This window comes from Zalophus californianus, chromosome 9, assembly GCF_009762305.2.
Source record: "Zalophus californianus isolate mZalCal1 chromosome 9, mZalCal1.pri.v2, whole genome shotgun sequence".
Classification (NCBI taxonomy): Eukaryota; Metazoa; Chordata; class Mammalia; order Carnivora; family Otariidae; genus Zalophus; species Zalophus californianus.
The window spans coordinates 125869236-125891340 of record NC_045603.1 but is presented as its reverse complement, the minus strand read 5'-3'; the positions used below and the strand labels follow the sequence as shown (position 1 = coordinate 125891340).

The 22105-nt window shown below is 36.0% G+C and overlaps 1 protein-coding gene across 3 annotated transcripts in view; it reads right to left on the bottom strand.

The window, feature by feature from the left end:
* Positions 1–5937: 5937 nt before the first annotated feature.
* MINDY3 (MINDY lysine 48 deubiquitinase 3) overlaps positions 5938–22105 on the bottom strand; it is an 86783-nt gene continuing 70615 nt past the window's right edge. For 2 of the 3 annotated variants that reach the window (XM_027592983.2, XM_027592982.2), the window contains 4 exons: positions 14257–14329; positions 11993–12080; positions 8334–8405; positions 5938–6892 (listed from right to left, as the gene is read on the bottom strand). In XM_027592983.2, the coding sequence (XP_027448784.1) occupies positions 6743–6892; positions 8334–8405; positions 11993–12080; positions 14257–14329 (383 nt within the window). In that variant the 3' untranslated portion in view covers positions 5938–6742. Of the gene's footprint in view, positions 6893–8295; positions 8406–11992; positions 12081–14256; positions 14330–22105 lie in introns of all 3 variants that reach the window. The other variant, XM_027592984.2, reaches the window with a different exon arrangement.

Here is a 22105-nt window from a genome sequence, read left to right as displayed (position 1 = left end):
TCTGGCAGCTTTCTATGTCTCTTCCGAGAATCAGAGCAGAAGAGACCGTTTCCAACCCTCTGTCTCAGAGTGGAGAGATCACAGTCTGTTCTTCAGTGAGCTCTCCAGGCCACACTATTTCCATTTCCGTCTGTGCTGGTATAAACTGCAGCTTCCTGGGTTGTGCGCCCCTCCGCAGTGCTCTTAAAAATCAACCAAGTAAAATTTAAAGATCTAACTGGCTTAATTAAATGACTCATGAATCAAGCAGCATCCCAGCTAGTAAACGGGGGCGAGGGGAGGGTGGGCTTTGAGGAGTTGTACAAAATGGAAGGTTTTTTTTTTTTAAGATTATTATTTATTTTTTGACACAGAACAGAGAGAGAGACAGCGAGAGAGGGAACACAAGCAGGGGGAGCAGGAGAGGGAGAAGCAGGCCTCCCTGCTGAGCAGGGAGCCCCATGCAGGGCTCGATCCCAGGACCCTGGGATCATGACGTAAGCCAAAGGCAGACACCAAACACCTGAGCCACCTAGGCGCCCCCCAAATGGAAGGTTTTTACAGGAAGGAGGGTGGGCCAAGAAAGTAATTAGCAAAATAAAATAAAATAAAAGGAAGGATTGTTTCAGGCAAGATCACCTTCTCTTACAAGGAAGTTCAAGGGATCTTATTTTGCATACCATTTCATCTTCCTTTGGGGATGAAGATGGCCCATGTGGCAAGTCACCTCATTGATGCTGACCAGAAAATTCCAGTTTATTGACTGGGGGCTTTAACCTAAGTCATAACCATTTTGGGCCTGTGATTTTCTTTTTTAAGAGTTCTAATTGTTTTTTTTTTTTGGTAGAGTCTTGAGGGTTTGCCATTTATAGTATATCATCTGCAAATAGTTTTACTTCTTCCTTACCAATTTGATGCCTTTTATTTCTTGTCTGATTGCTGTGGTTAGAACTTCCAGTACTATGTTGAATAAAAGTGGAGAGAGTGGACATCCTTTACTTGTTGCTCATCTTAGAGTAAAACCTTTTAGCTTTTCACCATTGAGTATGATGTAAGCTATGGGTTTGTTATACTGGCCTTTATTATGTTTCTTCTATGCCTACTTTGTTGAGAGTTTCTATCATGAATGGATGTTGAATTTTGTCAAATTCTTTTTCTGCATCAATTGAGATGATCATATGATTTTTATCCTTCATTTTCTTAATGTGGTTTATCTTGTTGATTGATTTGCAAATACTAAATCATTGGAATAAATTTCATTTGGTTGTGGTGAATGATCCTCTTAATGTATTTTTGAATTTGGTTTGCTAATATTTTGTTGAGGACTTTTGCATCTATGTTCATCAGAGGTATTTGTAATTTTTTTTTGTAGTACCTTTGTCTGGTTTTGGTATCAGGGTAATGCTGGCCTCACAGACTGATTGGAAGCATTTCTTCCTCTTGTATTTATTTGGAATAGCTTGAGAAGTATAGGTTACTTACTTGTCTGTAACCGTTTGGTAGAATTCACCAGTGAAGTCATCTAGTCCTGTACTTTTGTTTGTGGGGAGCTTTTTTTTTTTCTTAACTGATTCAACTTGGTTACTAGTAATCAGTCTGTTCAGATTTTCTATTTCTTCCTGATTCAGTCGTAGAAGTTTATATATCTGTACATTTCAGGAATTTTTCCACATTTCCTAGGTTGTCCAGTTTGTTGGAAAGTAAAATTGTTTCACAATAGTCTCTTATAATATTTTGTATTTCTTTGGTGGCAGTTGTAACTTTTCTTTCACCTGATTTTATTTGAATTTCTCTTTTTATCTTGAATATTCTGACTAAAGGTTTGTCACTATTCTTTTTAATCTTTTCCAAGAGTCTGCTCTTAGTTTCATTGATCTTTTCTATTTTTTTTTAGTTCTTTTATTTCTGCTCTGATCTTTATTATTTCCTTCCTCCTACTAATGTAGGGCTCTTTTCTTTAGACATAGGCCTATATTGCTATACACTTCCCTCTTAGAGCTGCTTTTGCTGCAGCCCAAACATTTTGAACTGTAGTGTTTACATTTTAATTTCTCTCCAAATATTTTTTGATTCCCTTTGATTTCTTGATTGACCTCTTGGATGTTTAGTAGCATATTGTTTAGCCTCCATTTGTTTGTATTTCTCCCAGTTCTTGAAATTGATCTCTAGTTTCATACCGTTACATATCTGTTAATGTTAAGCTACTGATTTTATCTTAAACGAACTTAATACTTCTGCAGTACTCACTAGTTATGTATTACATATAAGCACATTGTACACACACACACACAAATTTATTTTTTATTATGTTAATCACCATACATTACATCCTTAGTTTTTGATGTAGGGTTCCATGATTCATTGTTTGTGCATAACACCCAGTGCTCCACGCAGAACGTGCCCTCTTTAACACCCATCACCAGGCTAACCCATCCTCCCACCCCCCTCCCCTCTAGAACCCTCAGTTTGTTTTTCAGAGTCCATTGTCTCTCATAATTCGTCTCCCCCTCCGATTCCCCCCCTTCATTCTTTCCCTCCTGTTATTTTTTTTTCTTAACATATATTGCATTATTTGCTTCAGAGGTACAGATCTGTGATTCAACAGATACAAATTTATTGATGGGTTTCATATTGTATAGGATTTTTGTTTTCATGACCATGGGAAATACTGGTTTGTAATCTTTCTTATAAAGTCTTTGTCAGGTTCTATTCTCTCAGCACCATTTTGGCTTCATAAAATAAATGCTCTTTTGTCTATTTCCTGCAGATACTGGTTTACAATTTGTATTATTTTTTCCTCAGTGTCTGGAAGCATTTGCTAGCGAAACCCTGTAGGCCAAGAGTTTTCTTTGAAGGAAGGCTTTAAAGTATTGATTAAACTTCTTTAATGGATGTAAGATTTTCTTATTTCAGTTCTGTTTTATTTCTCATATAATTAGTCCATTCATCTAAAAATTTAAATTTATTGGCATAATAATACAATATCCTCCAGTTTTTTTAATACCTAGAGAATTTCTGGTGTGTTATTTCATTCTTAATTTTTTCACTATTTTTAGATTTTACTTACATTGAAGTTACTTAACATATAGTGTATTATTAGTTTTAGAGGTGGAATTTAGTGACTCATCAGTGGCATATAACATCCAGTGCTCATTACATTAAGTGCTCTCCATTTAATGCCCATCACCCAATTACCTCATGCCCCCAGCCACCTCCCCTCCAGCAACCCTGTTTGTTTCCTATAGTTAAGAGTCTCTTATGGTTTGCCTGCCTCTCTATTTTTATCTTTTTTTCCATCCCTTCCCCCATGTTCATCAGTTTTGTTTCATAAATTCCACATATGAATGAAATCGTATGGTATTTGTCTTTCCCTGACTGACTTATTTGGCTTAGCATAATACACTTTAATTCCATCTGTCGTTGCAAATGGCAAGATTTCATTCTTTTTGATGGATGAGTAATGTGCCATCGTGTGTGTGCGTGCGTGTTTGTGTATACACATAGGATCCATATCCAGCAAATGTTCACTTCTGGATTTTTTTCCTATTATGTATCTGCTTCTTATCTGCTTATTTCATTTTTCTTTTTTATTCTCACAGTTCAGTGTTTTTTAGCCTATTCAGAATTATGCAACCATCACCATGATCCAGTCTAGAACATTTTTATCACCCCAAAGGGAAACTCCATACACATTAGCAGTTACTCTCCAATTATGTTCTCTACTCCATTTATCCTCAACCCCTGGTGACTGCTAATCCCATTGCTGTTTCTATGGCTTGCCCATTCTGGACATTTCACAAAAGTAGAATCATATATGACCTTTTTGTGATAGGCTTCTTTAACTGTAATGTTTTCAAGGTTCATCTATGTTGTAGCATGTGTAAATTTTTTTTTTTTTTGCCAAATACTCAGTTGTATGTATATACTGTATTTTTCCGTCCATCATTTGATGGACATTTAGGTTGTTGCCATTTTTGTTGAGTATGAATAACATTACTATGAATGCCCACATAAAAGATTTTGGTGTAAATGTTTTGTGCAAATATATGTAGCTAGGATTGAATGGCTGGATCATATGCTAACTCTGTATTTAACTCTTTGAGAAACCATACAACTATTTTCCTAAAGTGACTTTACCATTGATTTTTAGATAGCCTAGTGGGTGTGAAATGGTTATTTTGTGGTTTTGATTTGATTTTGTTTAATGACTATGTTGAGCATCTTTTCATGTGTTTACTAGCTGGACATTTGTGTATCATCTTTGGAGATACAGCTCTTCAAATCATTTGCCCATTGAAAAATACTTGTTTTTTATTTAAATTATGAATTCTTTATATACTCTAGATACAAATTCCCTATGATACATATGATTTTTCCCCATTCTATGGGGAGAAAATATTTCTTCATAAGGTCCTTTGACACACAAAGGTTTTAGTTTTGGTGAAGTCCAGACAATCTTTTTGTATTTGGTATTTTGAGGAACTGTTGCTATGGGTTCAAAGTCATGAAGACTTACTCTTTATAGTTTTAGCTCTTACAATCAGACCTCTGATCATTTTAAGTTATTTTTGGCATATGGTGTGAGGTAGGAGTACAAATGTATTCTTTTTATGTTAATACCTCTTTTTATCTTGTTTACTGTCTTTGGTTTATTTTGAGATGAAAGCTTAGCTTTCCAATTTCCAAACTTTTAGTCACATCCATAATTTTTGCTGTCTTAATTATCATTCAGTAAAACATGTTCTAACTTCCAATTTCCCTTTCACCCTTGTGTTATTTATATGTGTGCCGCTTAATTTCCCAACTTTTGGGATTTATCTAGACTGCTTTATGGCCCAGCATATAGTCGATCTTGGTAAGCATCTCACATCCATGTGTAAAGAAAATGTATCCACAGCCTTAAGTGTAGTGTTCTATTATCTGTCTCTTAGTTCGAGCTAAGGTCCAGTCACATGAGTAAAGATGCCTCCAGTCTCCCAGCTGAGCCTCTAGATTGAGAAGCCCTCCCCACTGTGCTCTGTTTAAAGTCTACAGCCACAGAATTTGTAAAATGATTGTTTTATGCCACGAAGCTTTTGGGATGGTTATATAACAATCATAAAAAGTAAACACTATTTTGTAGGCTCAATGTTTATGGGAAAATCTATGCTTTTTCATAATCCTATGGAATTTGGGACCAGAGTTAGCACAATGTGCTTTATATACATTTGGAAGAAGCCAAGAGTAACAACAAAAAAAGACATCGCACAGCTGTAATTCTAGTAGCTAGTATCACACTCCTGAACATGTCACCAAAAATCTTTTCTTATGCTAAAACCTACTTATATTAGAATTGTTAACATTTATAAAGATAAAATTTAAATAAAATCCCAATTTCACAGAGCAAATACATATTCAGCTAAACAATGAAGGTAAATTTTTTTTTTTTTAAGATGTATTTATTTATTTGAGAGTGGGAGTGAGGGAGAGAGAGAGCCGGCCCCCCCCGCCCCCGGGCCCCCCCCCCCCCCCGAGCAGAGAGCCCAACGTGGGGCTTGATTCCAGGACCCTGGGATCATGACCTGAGTTGAAGGCAGACACTTGACTGAGTCTCACAGGTGCCCATAAAATTCAGTTCTTAAATTCCTAAGAGGATACTTGACAAATGCTTCTCAAGTGAAGGAAGGAGGCTGTTCACATTTCAAATTGCTGGGCAACAAACCTACTGAAATAAATCTCTCTCTAAAATAAACAGGCTGGGGCTCCTGTAACTTTGTCTATGCAGGTTCTAGTACTCCTGGCTGTCCAAGTAAGTAAGTTCTAGAACTGAGGTCAACATACGGTTTGGTCTCCTTTTCAAGGTGTTGTAGAAGTTCAGTAGGCATTTGTTCTATGATGTACTCTCAGGATTGCTGGGCAGAAACACCGTTGAGTATCAGTTTCTTTTGAGTCACTAATATAAAAAATGCCAAGCTACAGTTAAAGAAAAAAAATGTTTATTTAGACCATCCACCAGGATCATAATAAATAATGCAATATACTAATGTAATAACAGATGTTCTCATGCAGTTATCACATAAATATACAAGAAAGCTGGCTTACAGGGCTGCTGGGACAGATCTGGAAAAGTGTATTTGGCCACACACAGTAAGTTAACAGTGTTAGGACCATCAAACAGATTCTCTTAGCTATGAAATACATCCTCTATATATCAGTGAATAAACGGTAATGTTCCCTTATAGTTTCTACTTTTTATAAACATGCCAGAGCTAAGCCAATTGGCAAAGAATCCAGGTTGATAATTTATCAGTATTCCTAACGGAAACCAGATTTTAAAGAAGAAATAAGATTTAATTCTTGTGCATTTCAATGTGGAGGCTGATAGACTGCAAGCCAGAATCACTGAAACCATAAAATGTCTGAATGAAATAAAAACCCAAAGTAGTTTATAAATAGTAACTTTGATACTCAATATACAAATGCTGTATAGTATTAGGATGTTTACAATGCAATAAATGATCAATTATCTGACTGTAAAAGTGATGAACTCTGATTAAAGCTTAATTTTGCCAGTAAATTTCACATAAAGAGTTAAAATAGGATAACCTTTAACATAAAGCTTTAAAACAAATAATTTAAACATATCTTAAACACCGAAAATGTGTTTTTAATTGTTATTTACAGTTAATCAGTGATACCAGTGTATAGCTTAATGTAGCCGACTGCCAGTCTTGCATCCCTCTTTCAACATCTGCTATTACAATCTTCCTTATAAATAGGCAAATTAGTTTAGTGAAGGAGAGCGATCTGTGGTCCACAGTAATTCAATGTATGGCCATTTGGTTTGGAGACAGCGTTTAATAGGAGTGTCATCTGTTTGTAGCATGGGATCTTCAAAACCCATAACAATTGCGGTCCCTTCAACATACATTACCTGTTGAACAAAGAAAGCCACAAAGGTCAACCAATATTCTTAGCCAATTCTTATGAAGGATATAAAACTTTGCATGGGCTAGCAAACAAGGCGTTGCATATTGTTTCATATAGAACTTTATATTTAATTTTATTTTGATATGAGCAAGAATATTTACTAGTTAATGTGAAAATATATCTGGAAACAAGATGGTGATACACATTTTAACTGATAGCTTGGCAGTTGATTTTTAGATTAAGATCATGATTTTAAAAATGTGAATCCTAAAATACATGCAGGTTGTTTTTGATAAAGGAAAAAAATCATCCTTTAATTAACATATACGAGTTGGAAGAAATGTTTATTTATATAACATATACTTCTTACTGCTTTAATATGGAGGCACTGGAATGGAAATGCTGTCTCATGAGATGAGAAACTGTAATACAAATAGAGCTATATATTCAGAGGAGGACTTTCTTTCAATTTAAAAATGTTAAATTTCCAGAGCTAGAGGCAAATTTGCTACTGTAATTATGAAACGCTATTCATGAGGGTACTCTGTACTGCATGAAAAATCACGGAGAAAAAATAAAGAAGGGTGTTAGGACAGAAACAAAAAAGTTTGGCAGATAAAACGAGCCAGGTAGTTTATACACAGTGGCAATGATCATATAAAATATACATGGGCAGGTGGATATTGGAAACAAGTTTTATTCTGATTTAATTACAATAAACTTTCAGAGCTGTCTATGAAATAATATACTAATACCCCAACCCATTATAAGGGCTCACTGTGTACATTAAACGAGTCGGTCATTAATCTCTCTTTGTAGGAAGAGAAATTCCAAATGTAAAATTTAAAAGGAACAGATACAGACTGCCTTCTTCCAAAGTACATATATTTTTATATATTCAGTGTTTGGTACACATGATTGTAATTAGGTTCTTCCAATATAAAATCTATAAGCTTTCTTAGTTTTAACTGGGAGTTTCCATAAAAACACATTTGCATCTTTATTTGCATTAATAGATCACTTTCTAGTTGTGGTGAAATAAATTTAATACAATGAGAGTACAACTCACACTTTTTAACTCCCCCCAGTACATCTTCCATTTCTGAAAAATTGTCCACAAAGAATTTAACTGAAGTTATTACAATTATCAGATAAAACAGGACCTATTTTATGGGCAAAACTTGACTTCGTAATATCTATACAGCCAAGAGTAACAAAATGTAGTAAATGTAGTTATTTTGTCACAGTGAAACTATTGTTCCAAAACTCCAATGAAGATCTCAATGACTAACATACACTGATCAGATCAAAATATAACCAGTGCTAAAATATGTTGTAATAGTAAAGAGAGTAGAGACTCTTGGAAAGTTTTATGGGAATCAAACCTTGTTATATACTCATATTTACCAATTAAAGTGAAGACAAATTACTCCGAATGATCATACCTTCTCATTATAATTGGACTGCTTCAATCCATTGTAGTGATAGACAGTAAAAGACTCTGGACCACTGGAGCCCTATTATAAATAAAATACTATTAAGACTTTAAAGTATACTTTTATATTAGGCAATTTCTAATTAGCAGTTGAAAGGAAAATTTTGGTTGGAAAATCATTTGCTGAAGCAAGAAACTTAAGACTTTATCTACTAGAAAACAAAAACTGAAATAGTTGCTTCTGGGGAAGATGCTGGAAAGTGGGGAAGTATTGATTTTTATCACAAGCTCTTCTGTACTGGTTTATTTTTTTTAAAGGACAGGGTTCTAAAACACAAATATTTCCTAAAATTTTACCCTCTCTTCCTGGTTGTAAATAATTTGTTCCTCTCAATAAATACATAAGAGCAGTAATGTCAGTTTTCGTTAGCCTGCAAACATCTCTGTACCAATATTTTCCATTCAGCTTACAATACTGTATTAGGGGTTTTCACCTACCCTCCCCCATCTAAATACTGTCAACTTTTAAATAGTGAGAAGATCCTTGTGGGAAATGAAAATGCAAATTATAGTGCCAGGAGACTTTAATAATATCCCATAAAGAAGTGAAATCCTATAAATTCCTATTTTACTAAACTTGCAGGAAATCTGATCATGTTATCCCTACTGCCTTAACCTTCTGTTCTCAGTTAGCTAAAGATCAAGTTCAATTCTCCTAACCTGGTATTCAAGGCCATTAATGGTCTGGCCCCACCTGAGGTACCTGGCTCCAGTTATTTCCCTCAGGGCCTAGGGCCTTGTGTTCCTTGCCTTATCTGATTGATGTAAGGATGCGCATGGGACAAAAACTGGTCCTGGTCCATATTAGAATTTGTTCCATTTCTGGAACTAAGAGAAGAGAGCTGCTGGCAACAGTGGCTTCAGTGTTCTAGAGAAAGGACGGGAGAGGGACAGATGGCCCCAGTCCCCCCTCCTCCCGTTCCTGAATGCATGTAAGCTACTCCTCACAATTCTTCCTTTTCCCTCCCACTGCAGTCAATTCGGGCTGTGATTTGCAACCAAGAATCCTAAAATACAGGACCTAATCTACCTTTTCTGCCATTTCTCCACCTACTCAGTTGTCTGAATTTTCTGTTTCAGACAAACGTATTAGTCATTTTCCCATGAAAAGACTTGGTTGTTGGCTCTTTGTACATTCATTTTTTTTTTTTTAAACTTGAAAGTTGAGAAAAGAGATCTAATAAAGTGGCGTGCTTGGGTGGCTCAGTTAGGTAAGCGTGTGCTTTCGGCTCAGGTCATGGTCCCGGGGTCCTGGAATGGAGCGCCGCATCAGGCTCCCTGCTCCGTGGGGAGTCTGCTTCTCCCTCTGTCCCTCCCCCTCCCCATGCTCTCTCTCAGATAACTAAAAAAGAGATCTAATAAATCGAAGCTTATAATTCTTTGCATCCTACTCAAAATGCTTTACCAAAAAGAAAAATCAATAATGTGATCATTTTCTTAATTGTATACATGAGTTGATGGAATTAGTCACTTAGATAATTTGGCTGTTTATTTTCAGAGTTAATGTACTTTAACTTCAAAAGTAAACATTTTACTGGAATGGATACACAATTTATATTCGTTAGTTCCACTCATTAACAATTGGCAGAAAATGCTAAAATATCAACAGAAGGTAACTAACACAGTGGCGCAGTACCTACCCTGGACTGCTGAATTAGCCACTGTCTAGCTGTAGGACCTCAAGCGATTTTCTTACATTCTCTAATCCTCAATTTCCTCATTGACAAAATGGAGGGAAAATAGTACCGAGCTCATAAGGCACACAGTACCCCAGGCATAGTTATGAGCTTTAAAAAAAATGGTAGTTGCTTCTGCTATTCTTATTATGAACAAACTGCCTGGAAATGCTTCTCTGTATTCCTCCACAGCCCCCCTAACCTCCCACTCCAATCTGCCTTTCCTCCAGGCAAAGAAATTGCTCTTCCCTGGCACCTACTTTAAGCGTTTGCAGAGATTACTGAAGTTAGATATTTTCCTGGCTGCCCTTCTGACCCCAGTTTTGGGGGGGGTCAAAACTTTCGAGTAAAGTTTTACTCGATTGAATGTTTACTGAGTTTCACAAAATTGGTCTGTTAGGTACAAAGGAGTATAAAGATGACCTCAGTGGTGTGGGCTGTGGTCAGAAGAGAAGCGCCACAGGAAGTTCAGAAGAATGAGAGTAGGCGCGGGAGTGTGACCAGTCTTCCTCTGAAGCAGCAGGTCTCAAACTCTGGCACCTGGAGAATCCCCTGGAGAAGGGACCTGAGAACTTGCATTTCTAATAAGCTTTTGGAGATTACACTTCGAAAGAACCAGGGGACTAAAATTACCTCAAGGAATACTACAATTAAAAATTTAATTTCTTGAACTACTAAGTTCTTAGAATATTTACAAATACTATTATGTAATGAATCACATCTGAAAAGAATAATTGGTAACTATCACACTTTGTTTATATTTCCCAAGCACTTTTCAAAATCTGCCTCCAGATTTAGGGCAATAGTTTTTAATTTAATGCTATAAAGTTAATGCTATCATTTACTAAACATTAAGATATCTAAAACAGAGGATACCACAATCCAGTAGTCATTTTAATAATGTCAGAAAAGAGTATTTTTTTCATGAAGCATTTACCAAAATTTAAAGAAGCCTAGCTATCCTGTGATATACTGACTTTTTGAATTTTACCTCACTTTCTTTCCTCACATTAACCATAACAGATCCAGATTCAGAAAATATGGGTTCTCTTTTAATTACCAAGACTGAATGTCAGTGATAATGTCCACTCTGTGAATTTAAACCTGAAACATCAAATTAACACTTACATCTTGACATTTCCCCTCCATCATTTTAAGCTTGGCAGTACCTCTCCTTTATGAGAGGTGAAATAGAAACTGGCATTTCTATCGAAACAATGATCTTTAACATAAACCACAATGGTATCTGATGAAACGATCCCACTATACCTGGCCTAAATTTAGCATCTGGTTTAGCAGTTAAATCCTTCACTGAGATAGGAAATATGAAGAAAAGACAGGCGTAAGCTACAGAATGGACTTTGTCAATGATGTCGTCATCACTCAGGAGTACTGAGGCTAGCTCCTCTCAAAGCCCAGTGGAAGACAAGTCCTAACATGAAATAGCATAGCTCCTCTCAAAGGTTCTTCTTTTACTCAACTAAAATTCTCCTGGAACTTAGGCGTTTCCCCTCCATACGGACTCCTTACCTTCTCTATTTATTTAAATCCATTTAAAAAGTTCCAAAAAGATACATACCATCTATGCCTGACCGTGACCTGAGAGAAGGAAAACAAGGTGCAGGCAGATAAAGAGGACCTTTCTCTTCTTACTCCACCTGTCTCTTAATGTCATACTCCCTTTAGAAAAACACTACCATAGTGTGTATATACTGGTGCCTGTATACTCTTCCCCAGAAATTTTGTATTACTGTTTTGGAACACACATGCCCTTCTACCCTCTCTGTATGGAGAAGTATTCACATCATAACTGTGCTTTGTCTTCTATCTGCATGTTAGACCGTTTTGCCTGAGTAGAAGAGAAATGCTGAAAGAATCACAAAATGTTCATCCCAATAGAACAAAACATTAACTATTTCTTCAACTCTGTTACCTGATCAGGAAAAAATTCTTGAAGGAATGGACCCAATAATATGATTCCTAATCCTTCTGGATCTAATTTATTCTTCATGAGATTTATACTATGGGGAGGGAAAAAAAGAAAAAAGAAAATCAGTGGATACCAAAGGAGAAAAAGCTTATTTTCCTTCTTTCATAAAGATTAAATTAGTAGTACTATAACACATCTGACTGCCAAAAATCTTAAGAGCTGTTCTTTTTAGACTCTTAATGACAAATACACAGGAATGACATCTAATTTGCCAAAACTTGGTTATTTTTAAACCAGAGCACTCTGTTACTATTTAGAATTTAAATGATGATGACGACTTTGGAACATGGTCCCTTATTAGGTAAAGTAATTTAAAAAGCTTGGCTTGTAAAGGCAGGCTTATAACCTCCCACAGGCAATTCTCTTTGCTTCATAGGTATGCCTGAATTTAACAATCATATGAGGCATTTAACTTAAAAAAATGTTTAAGCTCAAAGAAGAAACAGTATCAAAAGGAACATCAGATAATCAAAAACATCTCCCAAAAGACTTACTTTCAAGAACCAAATGCGAAGGAAGCTTAAAATTTAAGCTTAGACGATGTAACCCAGAGGGTAAAGAGAGCTGAGGTGTAGTGAAGGACAGTGAGAGGCACGGACTATATTATTCCAGAAGCAGACTCCAGTGAACGGTGCTTTGCTTAGCCCTTGCCATTTAGGTGGAGCCAAGGCTGGTGAAAGGGGTTATGTGTAACTAGGAAGGCAGAGTTGTAAAAATGAAAATGGTCTTTGCAGAAATTTTTCACTTTCCATGTTCTCTCCCCAATCCTACATGCCAGGGTAAATACACCTTGTTCTACAACGCAAAGGATATGACGGTTGAGCAGGTCTGAGTAAAGGCAGCAGGTTAGGACATGAAACAAATGAAGGCAAGGTCATATTTAATGTATTTAATTCATTAATCCTAATGAGGTGCTGTTCATTTATAGGCCATCACATATTTTAAATGTGAGTAGACCAAAATACAGAATGAAGGACTCAGTCCAATCTGTCAGCTACTTCTAGAAAAACAGTCTCACTTAGTATACTAACTTTATAATTCAAGGTATGTATGTATGCTGATGAAAAAAGGAAAATTAAGTAGACATATAGCCACATATCTAAGAATTTGGAAAAAAAAAAAAACTTTTTTTTCCCTCCTTTCCCTCTTAAGAATTGTCAGTAACCAAAATTGCTCGAGTTCAATTCTCTTTGGCAAATTAGTCAATAAACAAGACGGTTTCTACTTGGAAATCCATTTAGAAGAAATAACATATTTCGTAAAATCGCAACTCATAATTACAATTATACCATTTATTGGACAAATTTAATTTTCTGAATTGAGTTCCTCCTCTTTAAGTTGGAAGCAATTAATGAATAATATCAGAGCTCTAGGTAATGAGACAAATTAATTCAGATGTGAGCAATTTGAAAATGTCTGTGTGTTTCATACTCTCAAAGAAAATACACCAAGCCATTTTATATATCAAGTTCTAAAAACTGCATATACTAGTATGTTTGATGATGCTTTTGCTGAATCTTTTCCTTTGATGTTTTGTAAGCTCTAATTTGTTCATTGTCAGATAACTTTCAGATTGAAAATAAACTGCAGAAGGAGGAAAAGTTAGTACAGATCATAGGTGATCTTTAAATTTTCCTATTTGAGCAAAAGATGTATCCCCTTAATGAGAGATTCTTATGGATAACAAAAAGCACAAATTTAAGAAGTTATAGATGTATCAATGTACAAAATATAAAAGAATGAAGAGGACATATTAACATTTGGCAAGACTGAAAACTATTATTCTGTAACAAAACATAACATTCCGTAAGGTTGCTTACAAAGGTTTTAGATCAATCAATTTAATGATATAGAGTGTCCAGTGTCTTCGATCAGATGTCTTTAAGACCAAGTCAGAAGGTTGCTGGTCCTTTAAGCAGGGCAACTAGCAATACGGACATTACAGATAACTGTCATTACTTTCAGATATGAACAAAATTTAAAAGAAATGGAAAAGGTTTTGTAGTGAGAAAAAACAATAGAAAAAGAGTATGTTAAGTCTCTGCTATAAGATTAGTTTGATTTCTTCCTAAATCTTTGCTTTACGTAAAGAACTAAGCTGCCTATATGCAGGTTTAGATTTTTAAAAAAGGCCAAAATGTGTGTACTGTTTTAAATGTAATGGAATCCTTTTGAGTCAGTTAAATAATATTTCCTATTTAGCTTACTATTCAGGATCTGAAACAAGGTCCAGTGCTTTCATCACATCTTCTAGAAGTGAATCAGGTATAAATCCATTATCTGGGGGGGGGAAAAATAGCATTAGCATCTTGAATAAGAGTTTACTTCAAGAAATGCTATGAGAAAAATCATGTGAGAGGCAACTGTGCCTATTATTACTCTCTTCTTTGAGTTTTCTTAGGCACAGAGGCAATGATTTATTTTTCTGATTAAAAAAAAAATCCACATGACTTCTACCTGAGAATTCCAAGGAAACTTGAAAGTCAAATTACTCCTTAAAGAGGCTTATAAATTTCAACGATAAAAGTGTTTTTCTATTTAAAGTTTTCATAATTATTAAGTAATTATGTCTTTGAATAACAATGTGAACCTTTAAATTCCCTTTAAGAAATCCAATTAAGTCTTTACCAACAAATTCCTTTAGTTACAATGGCAGTTATGTCATTCTTTTTGAAATAATGTTAATGATGTTTTGTTATTTAAATATCTGACAATATAGGACCAAGAGCTATCCCTGTAACAGACTTCATTTAAATAAAAGCCATAGATTTAGTGGGAAAAATTCAAAAGTTGGAATTCAGAACAGAATCAAATGGTTGATGAAGACTAGTTTATGGAAAATACTCCTTTTCTTGGGCTTGCTGAGGAAATAGCATTGGGAAAGGGCCCAAACTTGGATGATGCAATAGCACATGACACACAAAGAAGGCGTGTAGGGCCATTTCAAATCAGTTTTAACAAGCAAGTTCATTCCCTTAAATGTGCAATGTCTGAGTTTCTCTACCCATTTACTCATTCCTGGAGACTGTTTCAGCTTTAAATCAACTTTCCACACAATATCCTTTTCAGGAATTAGATAATTTAGAAACTAAGTCTCGTCATGGAGAACAAGATGTACAAAAGACCCGCTTCTATAATCATACTGCAGAATAAAATGTAGTGGTTCTTTGAGGATGTGGCATGGACTTCAGAAAGGAAAGGAAGAAGTTAAGATTTTACAGTCTTAAACCTCTTAAGCAGATGCTTAGCCATTTGAAGAAAAATGGGCCTTGACTAAAAGGCCAAGAATCATTTAGGATTTTTTTTTTTTTAAGATTTTTATTTATTTATTTGACAGCGCACAAGCAGTGGGAGTGGGAGAGGAAGCAGACTCCCCACTGAGCAGGGAGCCCGATACAGGACTTGATCCCAGAACCCTGGGATCATGACCTAAGCCGAAGGCAGAAGCTTAACCAACTGAGCCACCTAGGCCCCCCTCATTTAGGATAGCCCCTCATTTAGGATAATTAAACATGTATAATTTTTAAAAGTGGAGGTTTAAATCCAAATTTTCAAGGTACCACTAATTTGAGGCATAGAGTAAGTAAAGAATTTGTTTGAAGGTACATGTGAAAATATTCAAGCTTTGTAAGCTTAAATTTGCTCAGTTTAAAAGGTAGAAAACTCATTTGTTTAGCTAAGTTACAGCTAAAACGTCAGCATTCAAAATGTAAAACAGGCTTTATTTGGCCACTAGTTGACCGGAACAATTATCCGCATATGTTTCCTTGTTTTTTGGGCTCTCATGTATATCCACCTGATAAACAGTCTGTATTACAGTGTTCCTCAGGAGCCCTGAATGGTGGGATGTCTTAGCTCTTCTTAACATAATTAGAGACTCAGCTTCCACCCAGATAAGGAGCTAACTAGCGCTATAAAGAGGCAAACAACAACTAGGAAAACAACCTTCTTCATTCAAACACGATTAACCTCAAACATAAATATTCCAACATATTTTTAAGATACCTATGAGTATCTTAAGCACAGACATTCTGGAGAATAACAGTAACTACCCACTCAGTGATTCTACATTTAGTGCGTACAGTATTTGAAAGCTAGACTATAATTTAATTTTCATAAAATATACCAAAGACTTTTACTATACCCCCAATTAGAAGAGGCGATTTGGAAAACTGCTTACCTTTTTAAAACCTTTATTGTGATGTTACTTTATTCTTGAATTCATACCAAATAAAGTATCAGACAAATTCTTTAGAAAAAGAAATCCTTAAGTCTGAAAGCAGATGAAGCTTAGGACATCTAGTATTTAGGCAAGGAATTCCTGAGAGATGATTAAAGTAGAGATGCAATGATAAGCCCTTGGTACCAAGAGCAGAGGAAATACCAGCGAGGACCATTTGCTGACCAGTTACCGAGACCTCAGCAGCACTCTACAGCTTGAATGCATATCGGTAACTTAACCAGATGAGCATAAAATGGACTTCCACAGGCTTTAAGACTCTGAAGAATGAGGGACAGGAGGTGGAGAGAGGACGTGAGAGTGCACCAGTTGTGATCTTAAGCATTTATCATGTAAGTGTTCTGATACAGTTAAATTGTTTTAAAACACTTGAAAAGGGGAAAAGCTGTGTGTTTAAAAATTAGAAGCTTTAACTGTAAAAAGTGTGGAGTGGTTGAGAGGAGGAATAACTCAATGTAAAAAAGCACCGATGAAGGAAAGTTACAGTTGCAGTTAAGTGAGTCATTTCCTGATCAGCTCACCATTTACACTGAATCCTGATTTCTGTTCTGAAAGCCAAAGGAATAAAAGGGAGAGCCTGGCAAGTGTTGTCACTGGTTAAACTGCTGCAGGAGGAAAGCAAATCTCAGGAATTAACAGAGAAGGCAGGAGACAACTTGTGAGGAGATGGGGGATGGAGGAGAACAGGGTAGCACTTAGGACTGTAACATTTTCAAACCACGGGAGGTGTGAGAGTCAAGTTTCTTGGGAATAGAAAATAAAATCGAGCTCTAAAGGTAATTTAATGCTGTTTGATTTAGTCAAATAGTAAATTCCTTTTTACTAAACGTTGTATTATATTTTACCTAATCTTGTTGAAAATTTAATAATGTATAGCTAATATAACCTGTAGAAAAAAGTATGCAACTTTTGTCCCTAGGCGAAATTATGACATTTTCATGTTTCAGTGTTTCTTGGTCTCTTTGCCTTAGTATTACTACTGGTTGGCTCACCTGGCTCCTGTGGATGTGAGGTCCTGCCAGGTAGAGGCTGCTTGTCACAATGGCTGCTCAACAACCCTTGTTATATTTAAGTATTCAAGCTAGTCCTAACTTAAAGTTTCAACAAAGTACTCTGTTCAGGCACCATGGTTCAACCAAAAACACTTTGTAAACATAAGAAAAATCAGAAAGAAAGCAGTAATTTATGGCTTGTCCTACAGAACCACCTGTATTATGTGACAGGAAAGCTACAAAACAAAACATGGTGGCGGGACACAGAGAAACTATCGGGGGGGGGGGGTGGCCTACACCAAACAGCGCTGACCTTGCTATAGCAAGGTGAAGGATGGCTGTGACGATGGGGGGCGGGGGGGGGGCAGCAAGGGAACAGAAGAAAATGGTATCATTTAAGAGGAAGAGAGAGGACTGAATTGAACAAAAGGCAATTTCTAGAGAATGTCTAAGGGCTGATGAACAGTAAACAGTCACTGTATGTCATCAACCTAAAGAAATAGCATTTAAGGGGCTCTTTTTTAAATCCAAATACATATCCCTTGCCCAAACTGGGCTGCTTCCTGAAATGTAATTATACCAGGGGGAGGGTTGAGGGAGGAGGAGTAAGAGAAAACAGAACAAATCCCACTGTGTGTAATACACAAACCTGTGTCTATCATTTCAAATACCATCTATGTAGAATTCAGTGCTTTGAAGAAAGCGAAGCTCTGTGCCACCGGTTTTTTTTTTTTTTTTTTTAAAACAACGACGTGGTCAATTTATTGAGTACTCGAATAATCCATGTAAAGTAGGTATTAAGTCCATTTTAGGGAGGAGAAAACTGAGATTAGGAACATGCCCACCATCACACAGCTGAGTAACAGAGGTGGGATTTGAGTCCAGGCCGTCGGATACCAACAGAAGTGTTCTTAGCAGTTTAGGAAGCCATTTGACTTGTAATTTTGAACTGTAGTTGATATTTTGTGTGTGTGTGTGTATACATATATATATAGACACAGTGATTCAATTACATGTTACAAACGTTCACCATGAGAAGCATATTACAATATTGACTATATTCCCTATGCTGTACTTTTCATCCCTGTGGCTTCAATTTTAGAATTGAAGTTTGTACCTCATGATCCCCTTCACCCATTTTGCCCCTCCCCACAACCTCCTCTCATTTGGTGACCATCAATTTGAGTCTGTTTCTCTTGTCACCATTGTTGTTGTACTGCTGGCTTGTTCCTTTGTTTTTTAGATTCTGCATCTAAGTAAAATCATATGGTATTTTTCTTTGGCTTATTTCACTTAGCCTTATACCCTTTAGGTCTGCCGATGTTGTTGTGAATGACAAGATTTCATTCTTTTTTATGGCTGAGTAATACTCCTGTGTACATGCCACATTTTTATCCATTCTTCTATAGACACTTGGGTTGCCTCCATAGCTTGACTATTGTAAATAATGCTGCAGTACACACGGGTGTCTCTGTCTTCTTAAATCAATGTTTTCCTTATCTTCTGGTAAATGTCCAGAAGTGGAATTACTGTATCATGTAGTACTTGTATTTTTACAAGTACTTTTGAGGAAACGCCATACTGCTGTCCACAGTGCACCAGCCTGCATTCCCACCCCCACGGCATGAGGGTCCCTTTTTTTCCATATCCTTGTCAACACTTATTTGTTTTTGATACCAGATTAATTCTGACTGATGTGAGGTGATAGGATTTTGATTTGCATTTCCACTAATGTGATGTTGAGCATCTTTTCATCTGTTGGCCATCTGTAGATCTTTTCTGGGAAAATGTATAGAGGTGTTCTGCTCATTTTAAAATTGGATTTTTTTTTTGGTGTTGAACTGTATGAATTCTTTATATATTTTGGATAATACTCCCTTATCAGATATATCATTTGTAAATACCTTCTCTCATTCAGTGCTTGCCTTTTTGTTTTGCTGGTTTCCTTTGCTGTGCAAAAGCTTTTTAGTTTGATGTAGGGGCAATAGTTTATTTTTTTTGTTTCCCTTGAGGAGACAGATCCAGAAAAATAGTGCTAAGGTCGATATCCAAATTACTGCCAATGTGGCTTTTTTTGGGGTTCATTTGGTTTCAGGTCTCGTATTTAAGTCTTTAATCCAGGTTGAGTTTATTTTTGTGTAGGGTTTAAGAAAGTGGTCCAGTTTTTCCAGCACCATTTATTTTAGAGATTTGTCTTTTCCTTATTGTACATTCCTGCCTCCTTTGTCATAGATTAATTGACCACATAAGCATGGGTTTATTCCTGGGCTATCTTGTTCCCTTGATCTGTATGCCATACCATACCATTTTGATTATTAAAGCTTTGTAGTGTATCTTGAAATCTGGAATTGTGATACTTCCAACTTTGTTCATCTTTCTCAAGCTTGCTATGGCTTTTGAGGTTCAACATGCAATTTAGAATTTTTTGTTCAAGTTCTGTGAGAGCCACTATTGCTATTTTGACAGGGATTTCACTGAATCTGTAGATTGCTTGGGGTGATATCAATAATTTTAACAATATTGAATCTTCCAATTCAAGAGCCTGGTCTATCTTTCCATTTGTGTTTTCTTAAATTTCTTTCATCAGTGTCTTGCAATTTTCAGAGTACAGGTCTTTTGCCTCCTTGGTTAGATTAATTGCTAGGTATTTTATTCTGTTTGATAGAGTTGTAAATGGCATGGTTTCCTTCCTTTCCCTTCTCGTTTATTAGTGTATAGAAACACCAGATTTCTGCATATTGATTATGAATCCTACAACTTTCCTGAATTCATGAATTAGATCTAATAGTTTGGCAGACTCTTTGTGATTTTTATATATAGTTGTATGTCATCTGAAAATAGTTTTACTTCTTCCTTACCAATTTGGATGCCTTTTATATCTTGTCTGATTGCTGCACCTTCCACTACCATGTTGAATAAAAGCGGCAAGAGTGGGCATCCTTGTCTTGTTCCTGGTCTGTATTCTGCCTACAAGAAACTCCATACCTAAGGACACATACAGACTGAAAGTGAAGGGATGGGAAAAGGTATTTCATACAAATGAAGTTTAAAAAAAAAAAGCAAGATAGCAATACTTATACCAGACAAAATATAGACTTTAAAACAAAGGCAGCAACAAGACAAGGGCATTACATAATGATAAGGGGATCCTTCTAACAGAAGACATGGGAATTGTAAATATCTAAGTGCCCAACATAAGAAAACCTAATTATATAAAGCAAAGATTAACAGGCCTCAAGGGAGACAATGAGAGTATTACAGTAATAGGAGGAGACTTTTAACACCCCACTTACATCAGAATATTATTCTTTTATCTCCATTCAGTCAGCCTATAGCCTTTCACTGGAGCATTTAGTCCATTTACATTTAACGTAATTTGTATAGTTATGTATGTATTGCCATTGTGCTGTGATTTGATGGTTTTCTTTAGCATTTGAATTGCTTTCTCTTTGTGTATCTTTTGGTTATCATGGGGTTCATATACAGCATGCTGTGTGTGTGTCTATACTAAGTTCAAACACATTCTAAAAGCATTAAATATTTATTCCCTAGTCCACATTTTATGTAGACGATGTCCTGTTTACATTTTTTTTGCCTCTCGACTAATTTTTGTACATATAATTGATTTCACTGCTTTTGTGTTTTAACCTCCATATTGACTTTATACAATTAATCTACTACCTTTACTGTAATGTTTGCATTTACTAGTGAAACTTTTTCTTTTCATAATTTTCTTCTAGTTGTGGCCTTTTTCCACCTAAAGGAGTCCCTTGACCCTTTCTTGTAAGGCTGGTTTAGGGGTGAGGAACTCCTCTAATTTTGGTTGCTGTGAGAAACTCTATCTCTTCTTTTTTTTTTTTTTTCCTCCCTTTCAGCACTTGAACATATGAAGCCACTGACTTCTGGCCTGCAAAGTTCCTGCTGAAAAAATTAGCTGATAGCCTTATAGGGTTTCCCTTGTGAAATCTGGAGAGCAAGATGGGACATCTAGGTACATGAAGCTCAAAGATCTCGAAAGAGCTTCTTCACCAAGACATGTTACTGTAATCAAGCTCTCAAAAATCAAAGACTGAGAAGAAAAGACTCCTCATATACATGGAATCTCAATCAGGCCATCAGCAGAAACCTTGCAGGCCAAGAGAGCAAGTGCTCAAAAGAAAAACCTGTCAACAAGAATACTTTACCTGTCCTTCCTTTCTGAATGACAATTTTGCTGGGTAAACATATTCCCAGAGAGACAAAAGCTAAGGGAATTTATCACCATGTACCCCACCCTACAAGAAATACAAGGGTTTTTAAGGCTGAAATGAAAGGACGCTGAATTAGTAACATGTAAGTATAAAATTCAATGGTAAAGGTGAATATACAGTCAAATTCAAAACCCTCTATTGGAAGTGTAACAGAAGACTGTTTATGTCAAACACTCCAAGGAATTAGAAAGAAATGAAGTCTCACATTAATGGAGAAAAAAGGAACAAGAATCAGAGCGGAAATAAATGAAATAGACACTAAATAGAAAAAGATCAATAAAACTAAGAGCTGTTTTTTTGAAGAGACTTGATAAACCTTTTAGATGCACCAAGAAAATGAGACGACTCAAAGAAAATCAGAATCAAAGTCACGACACCTGATACCACGATCATAGAAAATACAAATGATCAGAGGAGACTATTAACAATTATATACTAAATAATGGGACAACTGGACGAGAAGAAACAGATAAATTCCTAGAAACCTACAATAGACTGTGAGTAAGGAAATTGAATCAGTAATCAAAAAACGTGTCAACAAACAAAAGCCCAGGACCTGGTGGCTTCACTGATG